The 14,100-nt window shown below is 39.4% G+C and overlaps 1 protein-coding gene across 1 annotated transcript; it reads left to right on the top strand.

Annotated features, from left to right (window-relative positions):
- Positions 1-436: 436 nt before the first annotated feature.
- Positions 437-13,897, top strand: kif4 (kinesin family member 4). The gene is made up of 31 exons (XM_062406098.1): positions 437-629; positions 2,190-2,335; positions 2,421-2,535; positions 2,760-2,950; positions 3,084-3,173; positions 3,302-3,468; positions 4,524-4,618; positions 4,793-4,912; positions 5,160-5,335; positions 5,530-5,591; positions 5,697-5,829; positions 6,012-6,070; positions 6,393-6,498; positions 6,902-7,009; positions 7,120-7,296; positions 7,589-7,692; positions 7,861-8,005; positions 8,116-8,226; positions 8,308-8,391; positions 8,629-8,742; positions 8,905-9,060; positions 9,175-9,272; positions 10,106-10,235; positions 10,325-10,495; positions 10,603-10,722; positions 10,813-10,890; positions 11,090-11,191; positions 11,618-11,782; positions 11,926-12,051; positions 12,278-12,394; positions 13,061-13,897. Exons 2-31 carry the CDS (start codon positions 2,213-2,215, stop codon positions 13,271-13,273), a joined length of 3,756 nt encoding a protein of 1,251 aa, XP_062262082.1. The 5' UTR covers positions 437-629; positions 2,190-2,212; the 3' UTR covers positions 13,274-13,897.
- The last annotated feature ends 203 nt before the right edge of the window (positions 13,898-14,100 follow it).

Here is a 14,100-nt window from a genome sequence, read left to right as displayed (position 1 = left end):
CACAATAGTTCTCTCAGACTTTAAGATAAACGGAGAAAGAAAGAGAGTGATTGCATTAATACCATCTTATAATCATTGACAGAGCAGCTGAGTTGCACACACTAGAATCTTGGCGTATTCATTTTCCCCACTTTACTTTTAATACATATTGTCTGCTGCTTATTTTTTGCATAACTCTTAATCTATAATTGTTTTTTATTGTTTAGTTGTTTGTACTATCCTTAGCTCAATAAACGCTGTATTAAATTTTACTAGAGCAGCGCTGAACAGACTCAAATTCCCTGTATGTGCACAAACATAAAGCTCACAGTGCATCCTTTGTTAGAGCTGTACTTTTCTATTCTTCCTGTGGGGGTCAGTAAAGCGTCGCAGCTGCCATAGAACACGCGTAGAAGAAGGCGGCGCGGGGAGGATCCGGGTGTTTGAAAGTGGCGGGCAGTAACAACACTCATCTCACAGACGACGTCGGCCTCAACACTCGGGTCAAGAGCAAAGTTTACAACAAGTCAACACTCAGAGGAAACGTTTCACAGAGGCGCTCGGATATCCATGTCCTCTTCTATCAACCACAGCCTCCGGGTGCAGGTTCTGTGACACACGTTTCGTGCTGTTGGAGGAAACGTGGAAAGGTAACTTTCAAAAAAATCTACGTATTGCTAATAACTGCAGCTAGCTAGTTGGTGAAATGCTGTTATCAGGGCGTTTGGTCCACGGCGGTTTGTTTCTCCACCAGTGTTACTGTCAGTTCACTCGAATGCACTTTTAACCAGCGCTAACGACAAAGTTGCTAGCTTGAGTTTCAGTGCGTCTCCGTCGGAGTGAACGTGAGCTGCAGTTAGCTCACTGGCTCGTGTGTCCTATAATACGGACTGACAGCACAGGGAAATAGAGGAGTTGTCGCAGGAGGATACCTTAACACACAGCTCGGTGCTGATGTGTCTGCTCGGGCGGTGGCACTGGAAGCTGCGGTGTTATCCTCAGGCCAATCAGCTGCTCCGCAAATGGTGAATCGTGGACTGACTCTGGGGACAGTTTTGGCAACACCCATATTGATTCTCCCGAGACAATTATTAGATTCGCCACTGATGGACAGACTCAAAATAATGCAATTCCATAAAACCAGTCCTGTCTTCCAGACACTGATACCATTTACTTTGACTGGGCATGTGGGGACTGCTGCCCACATGTGTACTTTACAATATAGGACAAGATGATGAATATCCCTGTGCCACACAGTTCAGTTTGATTAAACACGGTCATAACAGAAGATTATGTATTTTAGTGTATGGTAATAAAGTGTATCTGACATTTCCATTTCAAATGTATTAGTCATGTTTACATAGGTGTAAATAATAATAATAATAACTGGAATTTGTATAGATAAGTTATTCAAGGTTTTAGGAATAATGATAAAACAATGGGACTTTTCTTTATTTCGTCATTTTTAAGTAAAACGTAACATGACCACAAAGGACAGACAACTCAAAGACAACTGCAGATGGTAAGACCATTATTATCATTATACACAGAGAGATCTTTAAGAAGTTTTTTCTTCAAATCACATCTATCTATCTTCAAATATTCCATTGTAATGCAAGCCACTACGACAGCTACTGTATAAAAAATAACAGTACGTCGATGTTGTCTTATAGTCACTCTTAAGTTGCTTTATTCAATTTCAATGTTTTCCCTGCTGTTCTCAAATTATAAGTATCCTCATGAAAAAATGCTTATTTTGAATAACAGGAATCACTGAGTTTCTTTCACTTTGGTCATTGTCAGCCCTTTAGTTTTTAGTGTCTCTTATTTAAAGGTTATGTTTAACTGACAAACTCACCTGAGTGTCATGTTTGCATCACCTGAATATTGTACTCTCATCTTGCTTCATAAACACGGGGAGGGCCGATATACATGACATTAATGTGTGCCTGGAGTAGGGATGAAAACAAAGAACAGAAAAGTTCAGATCACAACATGCTGGATTGCGATTCTATTCTCTGCTCTGGATACCATTACTCTACTATATCTTTACATTGAAAATTTATGTTTTTAGTTTTTTTCACAAGTCCCTTTTCCATTGAAAATATTTAAGGAACTCTAATGACACATCTGGCCCTATAAATGGACTGCTGTTACTCACTTCTCTTCTTCATTATAACAATCCTCTTTTCCCTTTTTTCTTCAAACAGGATATTTACTGGAATCTTTCATCATGACAAATGAGGAGGCAAAGGTGATCCCAGTGCGGGTTGCTTTGCGATGCCGTCCGTTGGTACCAAAAGAAATCAATGAAGGATGTCAGTGCTGTCTCACTTTTATGCCTGACGAGCCCCAGGTCTGAGCTCAATCATTTCGCGAAAATACTTCTTATGTTTTCAACTTTTATATGTAAAAATTGCTAAAAAGATGTTTGTCTTCAGGTAATTGTTGGCACAGAGAAGGCGTTCACCTATGATTATGTGTTCGATGCCAATGCTGAGCAAGAAGAAGTGTACAGTACGGCTGTGTCCCCCTTGTTGACTGGGCTTTTCAAAGGTAGCTATACCTCGCGAAACAGTGATTGACTCTGTCTGTCCAGTTTCACCCTAGCACTGGGATATGACCCTGTAGGGTCTGCCAAATAAGAAGAGTTTTTGATCTTTAGTTTTGCTTAAAGAGATGTAATATCATTTATGGCTGCAAAAAAGTAAAATGTAAAACATCATCCAATGACCCAAGTCAAGTCATTTTGTATCCTCACTAAATTCTCCTTTTTGTAGGCTACCATGCCACGGTTCTTGCTTACGGACAAACGGGATCAGGAAAGACCTTCTCCATGGGAGGAACATACACATCAGCTCAGGAGAATGATTCTTCAGTTGGAGTTATCCCAAGAGTTATCCAGAGAATATTTCAGGAAAGTGAGAAACGGAAAGACTGTGATTTCTCTCTGGCAGTATCTTACCTGGAGGTTGGTGGACATATTGTTTTGTGTCAATATTTTTTTTAAATAACATTTATTGTAGCTGCCATGCAGCAAATTATACTTTACTGCACAATAGTTATATAATTGAATTTGGTTAAGCATTTCCTTTTGATTGTAGATCTATAATGAAGATATATTGGACTTGCTATCTTCAGCCAAAGATAAACCTTCCATCAGCATTCGGGAAGATCCCAAAGATGGCATTAAGGTGAGTGACAGCACACATTGTCTCTTGTATTGGGAGCTTATAATAAACTGACAGATAAACCTCAAACTACATTCATGTCTTTATGTTGGTGTCAGCCTGTGTTTTCATGACTACGTCTTCTTTAACAGATTGTGGGCTTAACTGAGAGGAAAGTGTCCTCTGCCCAGGAGATGGTGGGCTGTCTGGAGGTGGGAAACTCTGTTCGCACTGTGGGCTCAACAGCTATGAATGCTGCTTCTTCACGCTCGCATGCCATCTTCACCATAACACTGGAGCAGCGCAGAGGGACAGACAAGTCAGTGTGGTGTTTTCTCCATTAATCATTTTATCATTGTGATACTTTCTTGTTGGTTTAACATACCTTTAACACCACAAACTTAATTCTCTCATATTGTTCAGACCTTTAGGTCAGGACTTTGAAGGAACTGCAAATATGACTACAAGTTATTTTGCTTCAAGTCTTTCCAAGCTTCGCACACCAGGAGTTGTGCTGTTTAGCCTTTTCTTCCTGGCAAATGCTCTCACAGTCCCATCAGATTTGTGTGAAGTGTCTGCTAGCTGCCATCATTCTGGAGTAGGTTATTTCAGGGAGCTATAGCAGTATTTGGCTGCATTATTCGTGACCAGTCTCCTTGCCTGTGAGGCTGAGCAGTACCCCCTGTTGCATGAGTCTGTTGCCACCACCATGCTGCACCATTTGGTTGGTTTTAGCCTAATCTCTTTAAACAGATTCTACGTGTGAATATGCCGAATCTGTGAGGGACAAGATTTTGGGGCGGGAAGCATCTGGATCTATTTCTAGTCTGACCAAATACATTCGAGCTGACTTTTGCCACCGTCAGGTAAATGGTCTGTTTTGAGAGCAGTAGAGGCCGAACACATTCTCCTAAATTTGTTTGCTATTGACAAAATGTTGCATGGATCTCTTACATCAAAGTATCACTTTTGGGGTTTTATGTGGACAAACGTTTGACTTGTGTGCTAAAAGAAACAAGTCAAACTGTATACTATGTGCAGTGAATTCAGTTTGGCCCATATATCTGCTGTCTAGATCACAAGCCCCAGTATATTGGCTGTTGCCCCCAGAGGCTAAATTGTCATCAGTTGACATCCACTCGGCTCAGTGATGATCGGTACCTGGTGTTCTCAAGACAGAGTCTCATCAGACTAATAATTTCTTTCAGACCCAGTCATTTTAAATGTTTGACAATCTCCAGACAGGCTTGTTTGTTAACTGTTGTTAGTGTTTTTTTTGTAAGGATGCCATATGCTACTGCCCCTGAAATTGGACTAGTGTGTGCAGGTCTATATGCAATACATGCTTTTGAACAATTTAAATTTTTGTTGCAGAGTCGACTCAATGGTTTCAAAGTTGCACCTTGTGGATTTAGCTGGTTCAGAGCGACAAAAGAAAACCAAAGCAGAGGGCGATCGTTTAAAAGAAGGTAAATTAATATATCAAATTTTCTTAAGACTCGGTTATTTATAAGTTTTCAACTCTCAATTTATGATTCCCCCAAATTATGTATAGACTCCTTATGAGCTTTATACCCTTTGTATTGTGAACGTATCCTTAATAACACTATTTCTGTTTTGATGCCATTTCTTTTCTTCTGTAGGCATCAGCATCAACCGCGGCCTTTTGTCTTTGGGTAACGTCATCAGTGCTTTGGGGGATGAAAGCAAGAAAAACACCTTTGTTCCTTACAGAGACTCGAAACTCACCCGCCTGCTCCAAAGTAGGCATTAGTCATTGGTCATTATGTTAGACAGATTCCATTCTCACTTTTATTAACTAACTGTCTGTTTGAAAGTCTTATTTTTTTCTTCCATGTATCTCTTCTGTTACCTGCTTGTTGTTGAACGCCAAACCGACAACTTTACTAGTTAATGTACATCACAACAGGCAGGTGTTTACTGCAGCTGTACTGCCACACAATCTGCAGAATAATTATCCTGAACCATTTTCTGTATTTGCTTCATCAGACTCTCTAGGAGGCAATAGCCACACTTTGATGATTGCGTGCATCAGTCCCGCAGACTCAAACATGGAGGAGACCATCAACACCCTGCGATACGCGGACAGAGCTCGCAAAATTAAAAACAAACCAATCGTCAATGTTGACCCCAGATCTGCAGAAATGGGCCGTTTGAAACAACAGGTACAGAGACTGGGGAAAAAAAATCTTTGTGGAGTAAATTCAGCTCAGTTACTTATTTACAAGCTGGAAATGTTAGTTTATATTAACTTGTTTAATAATGAAATCAAAGTTTGATACAGCTGAGAGTCTGTGACACACAATCTACCTTCCTCTCTTTAAAGTTGGTGGTTTAAGTGTCTTGATTTACTCTCCAGGTTCAGGAGCTGCAGGTGATGCTTCTGCATGCCCGTGGAGGAGTAGCTCCAATGCTCTCTGGGTAAGACAAAAACTCCCCAGTTACATAATGTGGGGTAATTACACCAGGGTTACAGTATTACCCAAAACAAAAGGCTGCAACAGTCACACAGTCTGTCTGTTACAGGCCAGAGTCATCGGAGAATGTTACCAAGCTGGTGGAAAGGAACCGCGCTCTGCAGGGCGAGAACAATAAGCTGAGCAGGGAACTGAGTCAGGCAGCTGGACAGACCGCCTTCATGTTCGAAAAGATCATTATGGTGATGACCTTAAAGTTGACCTTCCCTCTTTCAAAACCATAACTGAAATCTAAAGGCTGTTGATAAAAAAAGTATAATTCATTCCCTTAGTTTATCTTTTGGTGTTTTCTTTTATCTGACAGTTTACTGTTCAGTATTGTTCTCCATCATGTTTAACATATTGCATTTGCTCTATTCTATAGACGGAACAAGCAAATGAGGTACTGCAAAGCAAACTGGAACAACTGCGGCACCATGCAGCGTAAGTTCACAGGAGTGGTTTTAAAGGGTCGGACAGAGATTAAAGAAGACCTAGAAAACGTTTCTGTGCCAAGCCATTCTTCTTAAAGGTTAAGTTTAGCTTTGGATAGTCAGATTTTTTTCCTTTTTATAATTCAGCTATTGTTGTTGCATACTTACGATCTCAAAAGCTTTAACAGTACAACTGGGGGTTTTTTTGTACCAGAAAGACTATATGTTCTGTTCTAGCACCTGAGAAAAGGTATCAAATGATTAATGTAAAAAATGTATCGACCAATGAGTTGATTATATTGAGCCTTACTCTTTATTTACGTTTGTTTCAGATGTACAGTGGATCTTGAGAAATTGTTGGAGACGCTGGATGACCAGGAATTGAAGGAAAATGTTGAGGTGATGAAGAATCTGCAAGAAGTCATCTTAGAGCTCAAGGTACAAAAGTAAATTTGTACAATTATTCACCAAAAGACAGCAGGGTCGAGAATAACTGAAATTTCATATTTCAGTTAAAAGTTAAATAATCATATTTAACTTTTATAGACTCACTTGAGTAATCTATAATTAATAAGTGAATCAAGCTTTTTGGCCATTATTTATTGAGCACAGCTTTTGAATCGTGTGCAGTTTGGACACTGTTTAAATGAAAGCTGAGACTTGGCACCTAGTAGCATCAATCATTTCATTTCAGATTGAATGTACTGAAACTCAAGGTTGAAGACCATAAATGTGTTTCTGTCCAGATAACTACAATCTGGCCTGTAAATCCAGTATTGGATAATTTGTATCTCAAAACCATTGTTTTTAAATTGTTTTACTGTTTGTTGAATTTTAAAAGAATGAGAGTGCCGGCCTCACTGCCTCCATCGAAGCAATGGCTGCAAGAGAGGACGTAACTGAGATGTCTGCGAATGGAAGTAATAATTCTGCAGAAGACAACCAATCAGTACGTTTACATTTATTATTCACATGAAATTACATTTTCTCCTTTCTTATCTTTTTACTCCTGAACATTATGTAATGAAAGATGTTCCTCACTTCCAACACGATAAACAGGATGCCGCCGTTGGTAAGGACTCCCCGGAGGCCTTTGCAACCCATCATGCGTTGCGGCAGGCCCAGCTCTCCAAGGAACTGATCGAGCTGAACAAAGTGTTGAGTTTGAAGGAAGCTTTTGTGAAGAAAATGTGCCAGAATGACAGCCAGCTTGAGCCGATGCAGTCAGAGCACCAGGTAAGAGTGTTTGATACATTACTGACATGAGTGGCTTAAAAAAAGCTTTGTAATATTGTGCTCATATTCTCTATATTTAAATTCTAAATCCTATTTATTTTTTATGATTTTTGAATTTACTGACATTGAATGTGTGGGAATTCACTTAATATGAGGTGGGTCATGTGAGCATTGAAATGGGTCTTGTATAAATCATCGTGTTTTTGTGCGATTTATATTTGTTATGAGCTATATACATTAAATGTTGAAAATTTAACAGGTTTTAATCCTCAGAACAATGTGTCTCCCATAGAAAAACGTAATGTCTCTACAGTCTGCAGTGGAATCTCTGCAGAAGGAGAAGGAGGATCTTGTGTTGGCCCTTCAGTCTGCAAAGAAAGACACTAACCAGGCCAAGTATGAACACTGAGTTTTTCTTTAGCTGTGGTTTTGTTGCATCTCCATGTAATATTGATGCCTATTTATGATTTTATTTGTTTTTTACGTAAAATTTCAAGAGCGATCTACTAAGCCCTCACTCTTTTACTTCTATCTTTGTCTGACACCCATCACCTCCTTTTTTAGGCTTAGTGAGCAGCGGAGGAAGAGGCTGCAGGAGCTCGAGGGTCAGCTCGGAGACATGAAGAAGAAGCTTCTTGATCAGTCTAAAATGATAAAAATCAAAGAATCTTCAGTCCAGAAAGTTGACAAACTCATGCACGAGATACAGGTTACTACAGATATTCTTTCCATTTCTTTAGTGTCTTTGATTTTGATAATATAATGAGCGCCTTGCACATGTAAGTTACCCAATCTAAGCCCAATAACACTTTCTCATAGTCCATGAAGACGCAGCGTACACAGCTGATGAGACAGATGAGGGAGGACTCCGAGAAATTCAGACAATGGAAGAGCACGAAGGACAGAGAAGTGCTGCAGCTGAAGGAGAAGGTGTGTAAAGATTAAGTTCTTCTTGAGACACTGCTTGACAAATGTAATCTAAGTTCTTACGCTTTTTCATTGTTTTTACAGGATCGTAAGCGCCAGTACGAGATGCTGAAACTCGAGCGGGATTTCCAGAAACAGGCCAATGTTCTGCGTCGTAAAACTGAAGAGGTGAGTCGTATGATCTCAAAGTAAATATGCTTGCTTTAATAATTTCAGTATCTGTAAAATAGAAAATACATGCCATACATATTGTATTTTGTACCAACTTAGTTACAAACGTCTGATTGACTCATGCTCTAAGATAATTAAGTTTGACTATCATGTTCGTGTTAAAACAGGTTAAATTAAACCATAACCTGAAATGATCCAAAGTTGAATTTTGCAAGTTTATTGTTTCCCTTTCAGGCTGCAGCTGCTAACAAACGGCTGAAAGATGCACTACATAAGAGAAGTGAGGTGGTAGACAAACGAAAAGATGCTCACAACAGAGGAACAGAGGGAGCTGCTTCAAGAATTAAGGTAGTAAAACCTGCTTCTAGTGGGATTGACTTTTATTTGGTCCAATAGAGGTCATTAAATGCAAATGGCATTATATTTATAATAATATATAAGTATGTTGTACGATGAAATATTTCTACATTGACTATCTTTGTATTGTTAACCCTGCGTTTATGTGATCAGAATTGGCTTCTTAATGAAGTGGAGGTGATGGTCAGTACAGAAGAGGCCCGGCGCCACCTCACTGACCTGCTGGACGACAGAAAAGTCTTGGCTCAGGAGATCAACCATCTTAAACAGCAGCTCGATGCCGGGGAGAGACCTGCTCCCAAAATAAGGGTGAGCTGAACTTGAGATAAATATCCACCAAAGTTAGAATAAGTGAGAAGTCATTGCACCAACAGAGCAGAAATGTTACATCAAATCACAGTTTAATTTGATCCATCCATGCAGCGCCGAACCCTGATCATCTCTGAGCTGGAGAGCCACGGGGCAATGGAAACGCCTCTGACCAAACAGGTGGAGAACCTGCAGACAGAAATGGCTCTCAGGTGAGTCACAGACACCCTCTCAGATTTGGTGCTAAACTTTTCATCTGATCTGAGCTTTATATTTAATCTGCATTTATCAAACTCTGTCTTACCTCAGGCTGAAATACTTTCCAATACATATTTCTCTTCAAATATGTTTCTATTTTGCAAAACAGTTTTAAAAACTGAACAATGTTTTCCATCCTGAGCTGGCTAATGTCTGCTGGTAGTTTAGTCGCCACCATCCGGCTAAAGCAGATATTGCACATTTTCTTTTAAGATACTGTATGTGCTTTCATTTCATGTTAATGCATTGGATTGCCAAATAAATGGAGGAAATAATAAGAATTCAGTTGTAATATTACGAGAAGAGCAGTCAACATTTTTATAAGAATAAAATCCTAATTTAGGCTACATGTGAGAAGAATATGAGCAGATCAGCCTTTTGATCTTCCTGTCTTACATCAGATCACTGAGATGTCACTCATTATACAGTAAGCAACAATACGAATACTAAGAACATTCTTAAACAGAGCAGCACATTATCAAAAATATCAGGACTTTGAAATGATTGTGTAAAAAACTGTGATCGTCGGTTACATCTACGTTCAAGATTTTGGATCCAGAAGGAATTTTATTTCTTTAGCTTTGTTCTCTTCAAATTATGACATTGTTCTCAATTACATCTTTATGTTGGTAATGCTGGTAACACTATTCTCGTAATTATTTTCTATATCAAGATGGCCTAATATTAATAATTTTGAAAATCGATTTTACAAAAACATCTATTTCTGTAGCTCCTTGTTGTTCAGCAAAGGGATAATTAAGTGTTAGACTAATCTGTATTTGAACAGGAACGCCCAGATCGCTGACCTCCAGCAGAAACTTCTTCTAGCAGACAGCGAGGGGCGTTTGAAACAGCGGATCGACGCCATCACAAGCATCGTGGAAGCCAAGAGTGCTCTTAGAGTCGCGCTGTCTGAGGTGACAGATTGTCTTCTCTTAGAAAGTCCTGTGGTTCAAAACTTCTTTGTTTTTAATTAATTCATGACGCTGATTTCTGGTTCATGTAGCTGGTGGCTGCTAAAACAGCCAATTCCAAGCTGGAGAGTGAAGTCAAACAGGAAAAAGGAAACTCACAAGATATAAGGAAGATGCTCGCTGATGAGAGAAATGTGTTGTCGACCATGGACATGGAGCATCAGCAGCAGTTGGTGGAACTGGAGCAGGAACATCAAGAGAAGGTGTCCATTTGAACCAGTCTGAACCATCATAATCCTTTTTAGAGAAAGGTTAGCCATAAGTTGTGTGTGCACTGTGTGACATTAACTTTTTTCTTTTCTGTCTGCAGGTGCTTTACCTTCTTAACCAGCTACAGAGCAAACCCATATATAGTGAGTTGGACACAACAAAGCAGACAGCTGAGGAGAGTTCAAAGGAGAAGGAGCTTCTCCAGCGCCTCAAAGTTCAGGTTTGTCTCCACTGTTTAATCCACTCTCACTTGTTTTCTAAAAAAATCATGCCGAAGTTAATCATGTGCTTATTTGTAATGTCATTTAAGGAAGAAGAGCTTGAAAAGCTGCAGGATTTAAGTGAGCAGAACCAGAAACTGCTGGAGCAGAACGAGCAATACAGACAGGTGACTGTAGAATTCAATCTGAAGTACAATTATGAATAATTAATGATGTGCTTTAATTTATATCACCGCTTTCAAATGTCATCTGGTAAACAGTTGCATTTTCATGTTGCTGTTGAGTGCATGGTATGAAAAATAAACATTGATCTTAGCCCGTGCTGTGTGAATGAACACTACCATATATTGTGTTTCTACTGAACAGAAACTCTCATTGCTTGTCTTGGCAAGTGGGAAAAAGATCCTTGTGCCTACGATAAACAACGAAAACAGCCCAGATGACTCGTTTGATTACATTCCTCCAAAGGTTGGTATTTCAGATATTATACCTTTTTATCTATTGTGTGTTTAATGTTCATGTTGGGTTATTTCTAAACGAAAAAATGTATATATTGAATATACATATATTTTATCTGGCACTTTTCAAGCTTAAGCAAGTGTTTTCCATGAGAGGAAGAGTAGATATTATATCAGTAATCCATATATAGCAACAGCACTGAGCCTGTACAGTGATACAGGTATCTTGGTAATCTTGTATTGAGTAAAATAAAATGCATTTAAACAAAGCAATGTCTAAAACGATGTTAAAAATAATTTAGTCAGAAAGTAAAAAGAAAACAATGCAACAAGAATGAATTATTCAATGAACATTATCTTTTTTATTTTAATAGAAGCTATGTAGCTGAGTCTAAGTATTTTTTGGATATATTTTTTCTCTCTCTATGAACAAAAGCCTAAAGTGAAGCGCTTCACCACAGCAAAAGCCCCGCAGAACATGGCCATCAGCGTTGAAGAGCTGATGTCTGAGAATGACAGCGAGAATGAGATGGAGGAGGAGTGGCGCCCTGAGAAACCCGAGAAGGGACGCAAGGCCTCAAAGAAACCGAAGGCAACTGGGGTAAGACTCAGTCTCCAGTTCCACGGCCTTCTGCCAGAACTCATGTCTGAAAATGGCTTATGTATCACATTTTACAGGTCATACACGTATAAGGATCCGGCTTAATGCAAAGGCCACGATTGTGATGATTTCTCCTTTTGCAGTGTGCGTGTAAAGGTCGCTGCAGTAACAAACAGTGCAGATGTCGCAAAGGAAAGATGACGTGCGGGGAAAACTGCCAGTGCGATCATGAGAAATGCCGAAATATGGACAGCCAGGGGCCTTCTGAGGTAAATCATGTTGAGTTGTCAGAACATGTTCAACATCATCGACTGATTCGCTTTTAACTAACTAATCTTACACAACAGTTGTTCTTGCAGTTCTCACGTAGGAATATGGAAGAAAACAAATGACTGTTTCCAGTCACATCTGACTTTTAAATGAAAAGATATCCATAGTAACTGCATGAGAAACAATGAGCATTTTTCTCAGTTTTGAATGTTCGTCTCATTCCAGGATGCTGGGCAGACAGAAAATGTTTCCAGAGACTCTGAATCTCTACAAGAACCCAAAACCGCCAGCCCCGAGAACACCACCTTCTTCAAGGCGCCATCTTGTACTCCCACAAAGAAGGTAAACTGGCTTCTTCTGAAAACTCAGCACCTCGAAGACAAATCCTTCATGTGGTGGTCTTGAGAACGATTGCCTTTTCAATGCAGAGTATGTGCTTGAGAGTTAAAAAGAAGATGATTTAAATGGATTGAGATGCATTCTATTAAGTCGAATTCACATTAAATGATTTTATTCATGATTGCCAGTCGCCAGAACAAGTTGCAAGTTGCAGACAGAAGCCCCTGTTCAGGGCTTGATTGCTGCCAATTGCTGTGTGAGAACTCGTCAAAGACGAGAGAGGCTCGCTCATGTGTCAGACTTGGATCAGATTTCCAGCAGGCTGCTCTAAAAAGGCATCAAAATGCCATGAATGAAAATGAAAGTGTGTGTGTGTGTGTATTGCCAGGACATTGATACCGTGGCTCAATTCCCCAAGTAGCCACTTTGCATTCTCTGACTTCAAATGACATCGTATAATTTCATTCCTGCATAGTGCGGAGGAAGTGGAGATGTCATTCATCGTCATATACAGTATATGGTCACTCATTTATTCCTCCCGTTTAGGCAAACTGCAAAACTATGTTTCAAATTTGTTCTGATTTCAATTGTGTGTTTTTGCCTTTAGTATTGGGTCCACAAAGATCTAATACAGAACCAGTACTAATGTAGCAATCTGTACCATTCTAGGTGCTAAAAGAGATTGTAGAAATGGGGCATACCCCTTCAGACCTGAAGCTGATCAGGAAACCCATCTTGCCGGAGGAAGAGGAGGAGGAGGAGGAAGAGGATGCAGGGGAGGACAGAACAACAGTCAGTTTCCTCAAGAAGAAGAAAAGACTCCTGACGAGTTTTCAGAACAGTTTTTTCTCTGGCTGCACGCCAATCAGAGAGGAATCTTAATTGGAACGGTGGCGTGGGGCTTTCGGCGTTAGGTGTCCATATGTATGTGTTCGGTTTAATGTCTTTATGTGTTGTCATAACTTGAAAGTAGCTATTGACTGTAAAACACTTTTTTTAACATGAGGACTGTGAATAGCTTTGATTAGTTTATTGAAATACACAATGAAATGATAAAGAAGCCTGTATGAAACTTTTAGTTGAATGTATAACATCATATTTCCCCCATTGTGTAGAAATGAATCTACTCTTCTAATACATTAATTCAATAGTTCTCTAATCTACAGTAACGTTTTTACTGAGCACTATTCAACACAATGTAGCTCAACATCCTGGAGAGCAACTTGTTTTTAACTGTTCGTGTAGTATCGGAGCTGAATAAAGATTTTAGAGTTAAATCTTGTTTTAAAAAAAACATTGTTTTCATTTTGTCTCCAAGTGTACCAATGTTTATTATCGTAGCATCATAAACTGATGGAAAATAGTTTCATTAATGATTCACGTTTTTACTCTTGACTTTGCTGAGTTTAACTGAGCAGTTTGAGCTCTGAGTATTTCAAATGTAGCACATGTTTCTTTCAAATCCCCCAAATGTTCATAAAAGCAAAATAAAAAGTCATTGATGAATTCGCTTTTTGTCTTTTTGTTTAGAACCGTTAAAGAAACCTCTTCTCCATCGTCTTTACCTTCAACTGGTGTCAATAAGTTATCCAAGGCCAAAGGCTGCAGCTGGTACTGATGTCACTAATGTAAATGTATGTTTAAATAACCGATTGGTTTGGTGCTTATTTGTGTTAATCAAAGCCTGAACCTCAGTCACTGTGGGGGAA

Source organism: Platichthys flesus, chromosome 15 (genome assembly GCF_949316205.1).
Source record: "Platichthys flesus chromosome 15, fPlaFle2.1, whole genome shotgun sequence".
Lineage (NCBI taxonomy): Eukaryota > Metazoa > Chordata > Actinopteri > Pleuronectiformes > Pleuronectidae > Platichthys > Platichthys flesus.
Note: the sequence above shows the minus strand (reverse complement) of the source record. Positions and strands in the feature narration are given on the sequence as shown.

Bases quoted from the DNA above. Each gene is read 5' to 3' on its own strand.
- kif4 (XM_062406098.1), top strand. From the start codon at position 2,213: ATGACAAATGAGGAGGCAAAGGTGATCCCAGTGCGGGTTGCTTTGCGA. The intron at 2,536-2,759 runs GTAGCTATACCT...TCCTTTTTGTAG, and splicing joins GTTGACTGGGCTTTTCAAAG to GCTACCATGCCACGGTTCTT. The intron at 3,174-3,301 runs GTGAGTGACAGC...CTTCTTTAACAG, and splicing joins ATCCCAAAGATGGCATTAAG to ATTGTGGGCTTAACTGAGAG.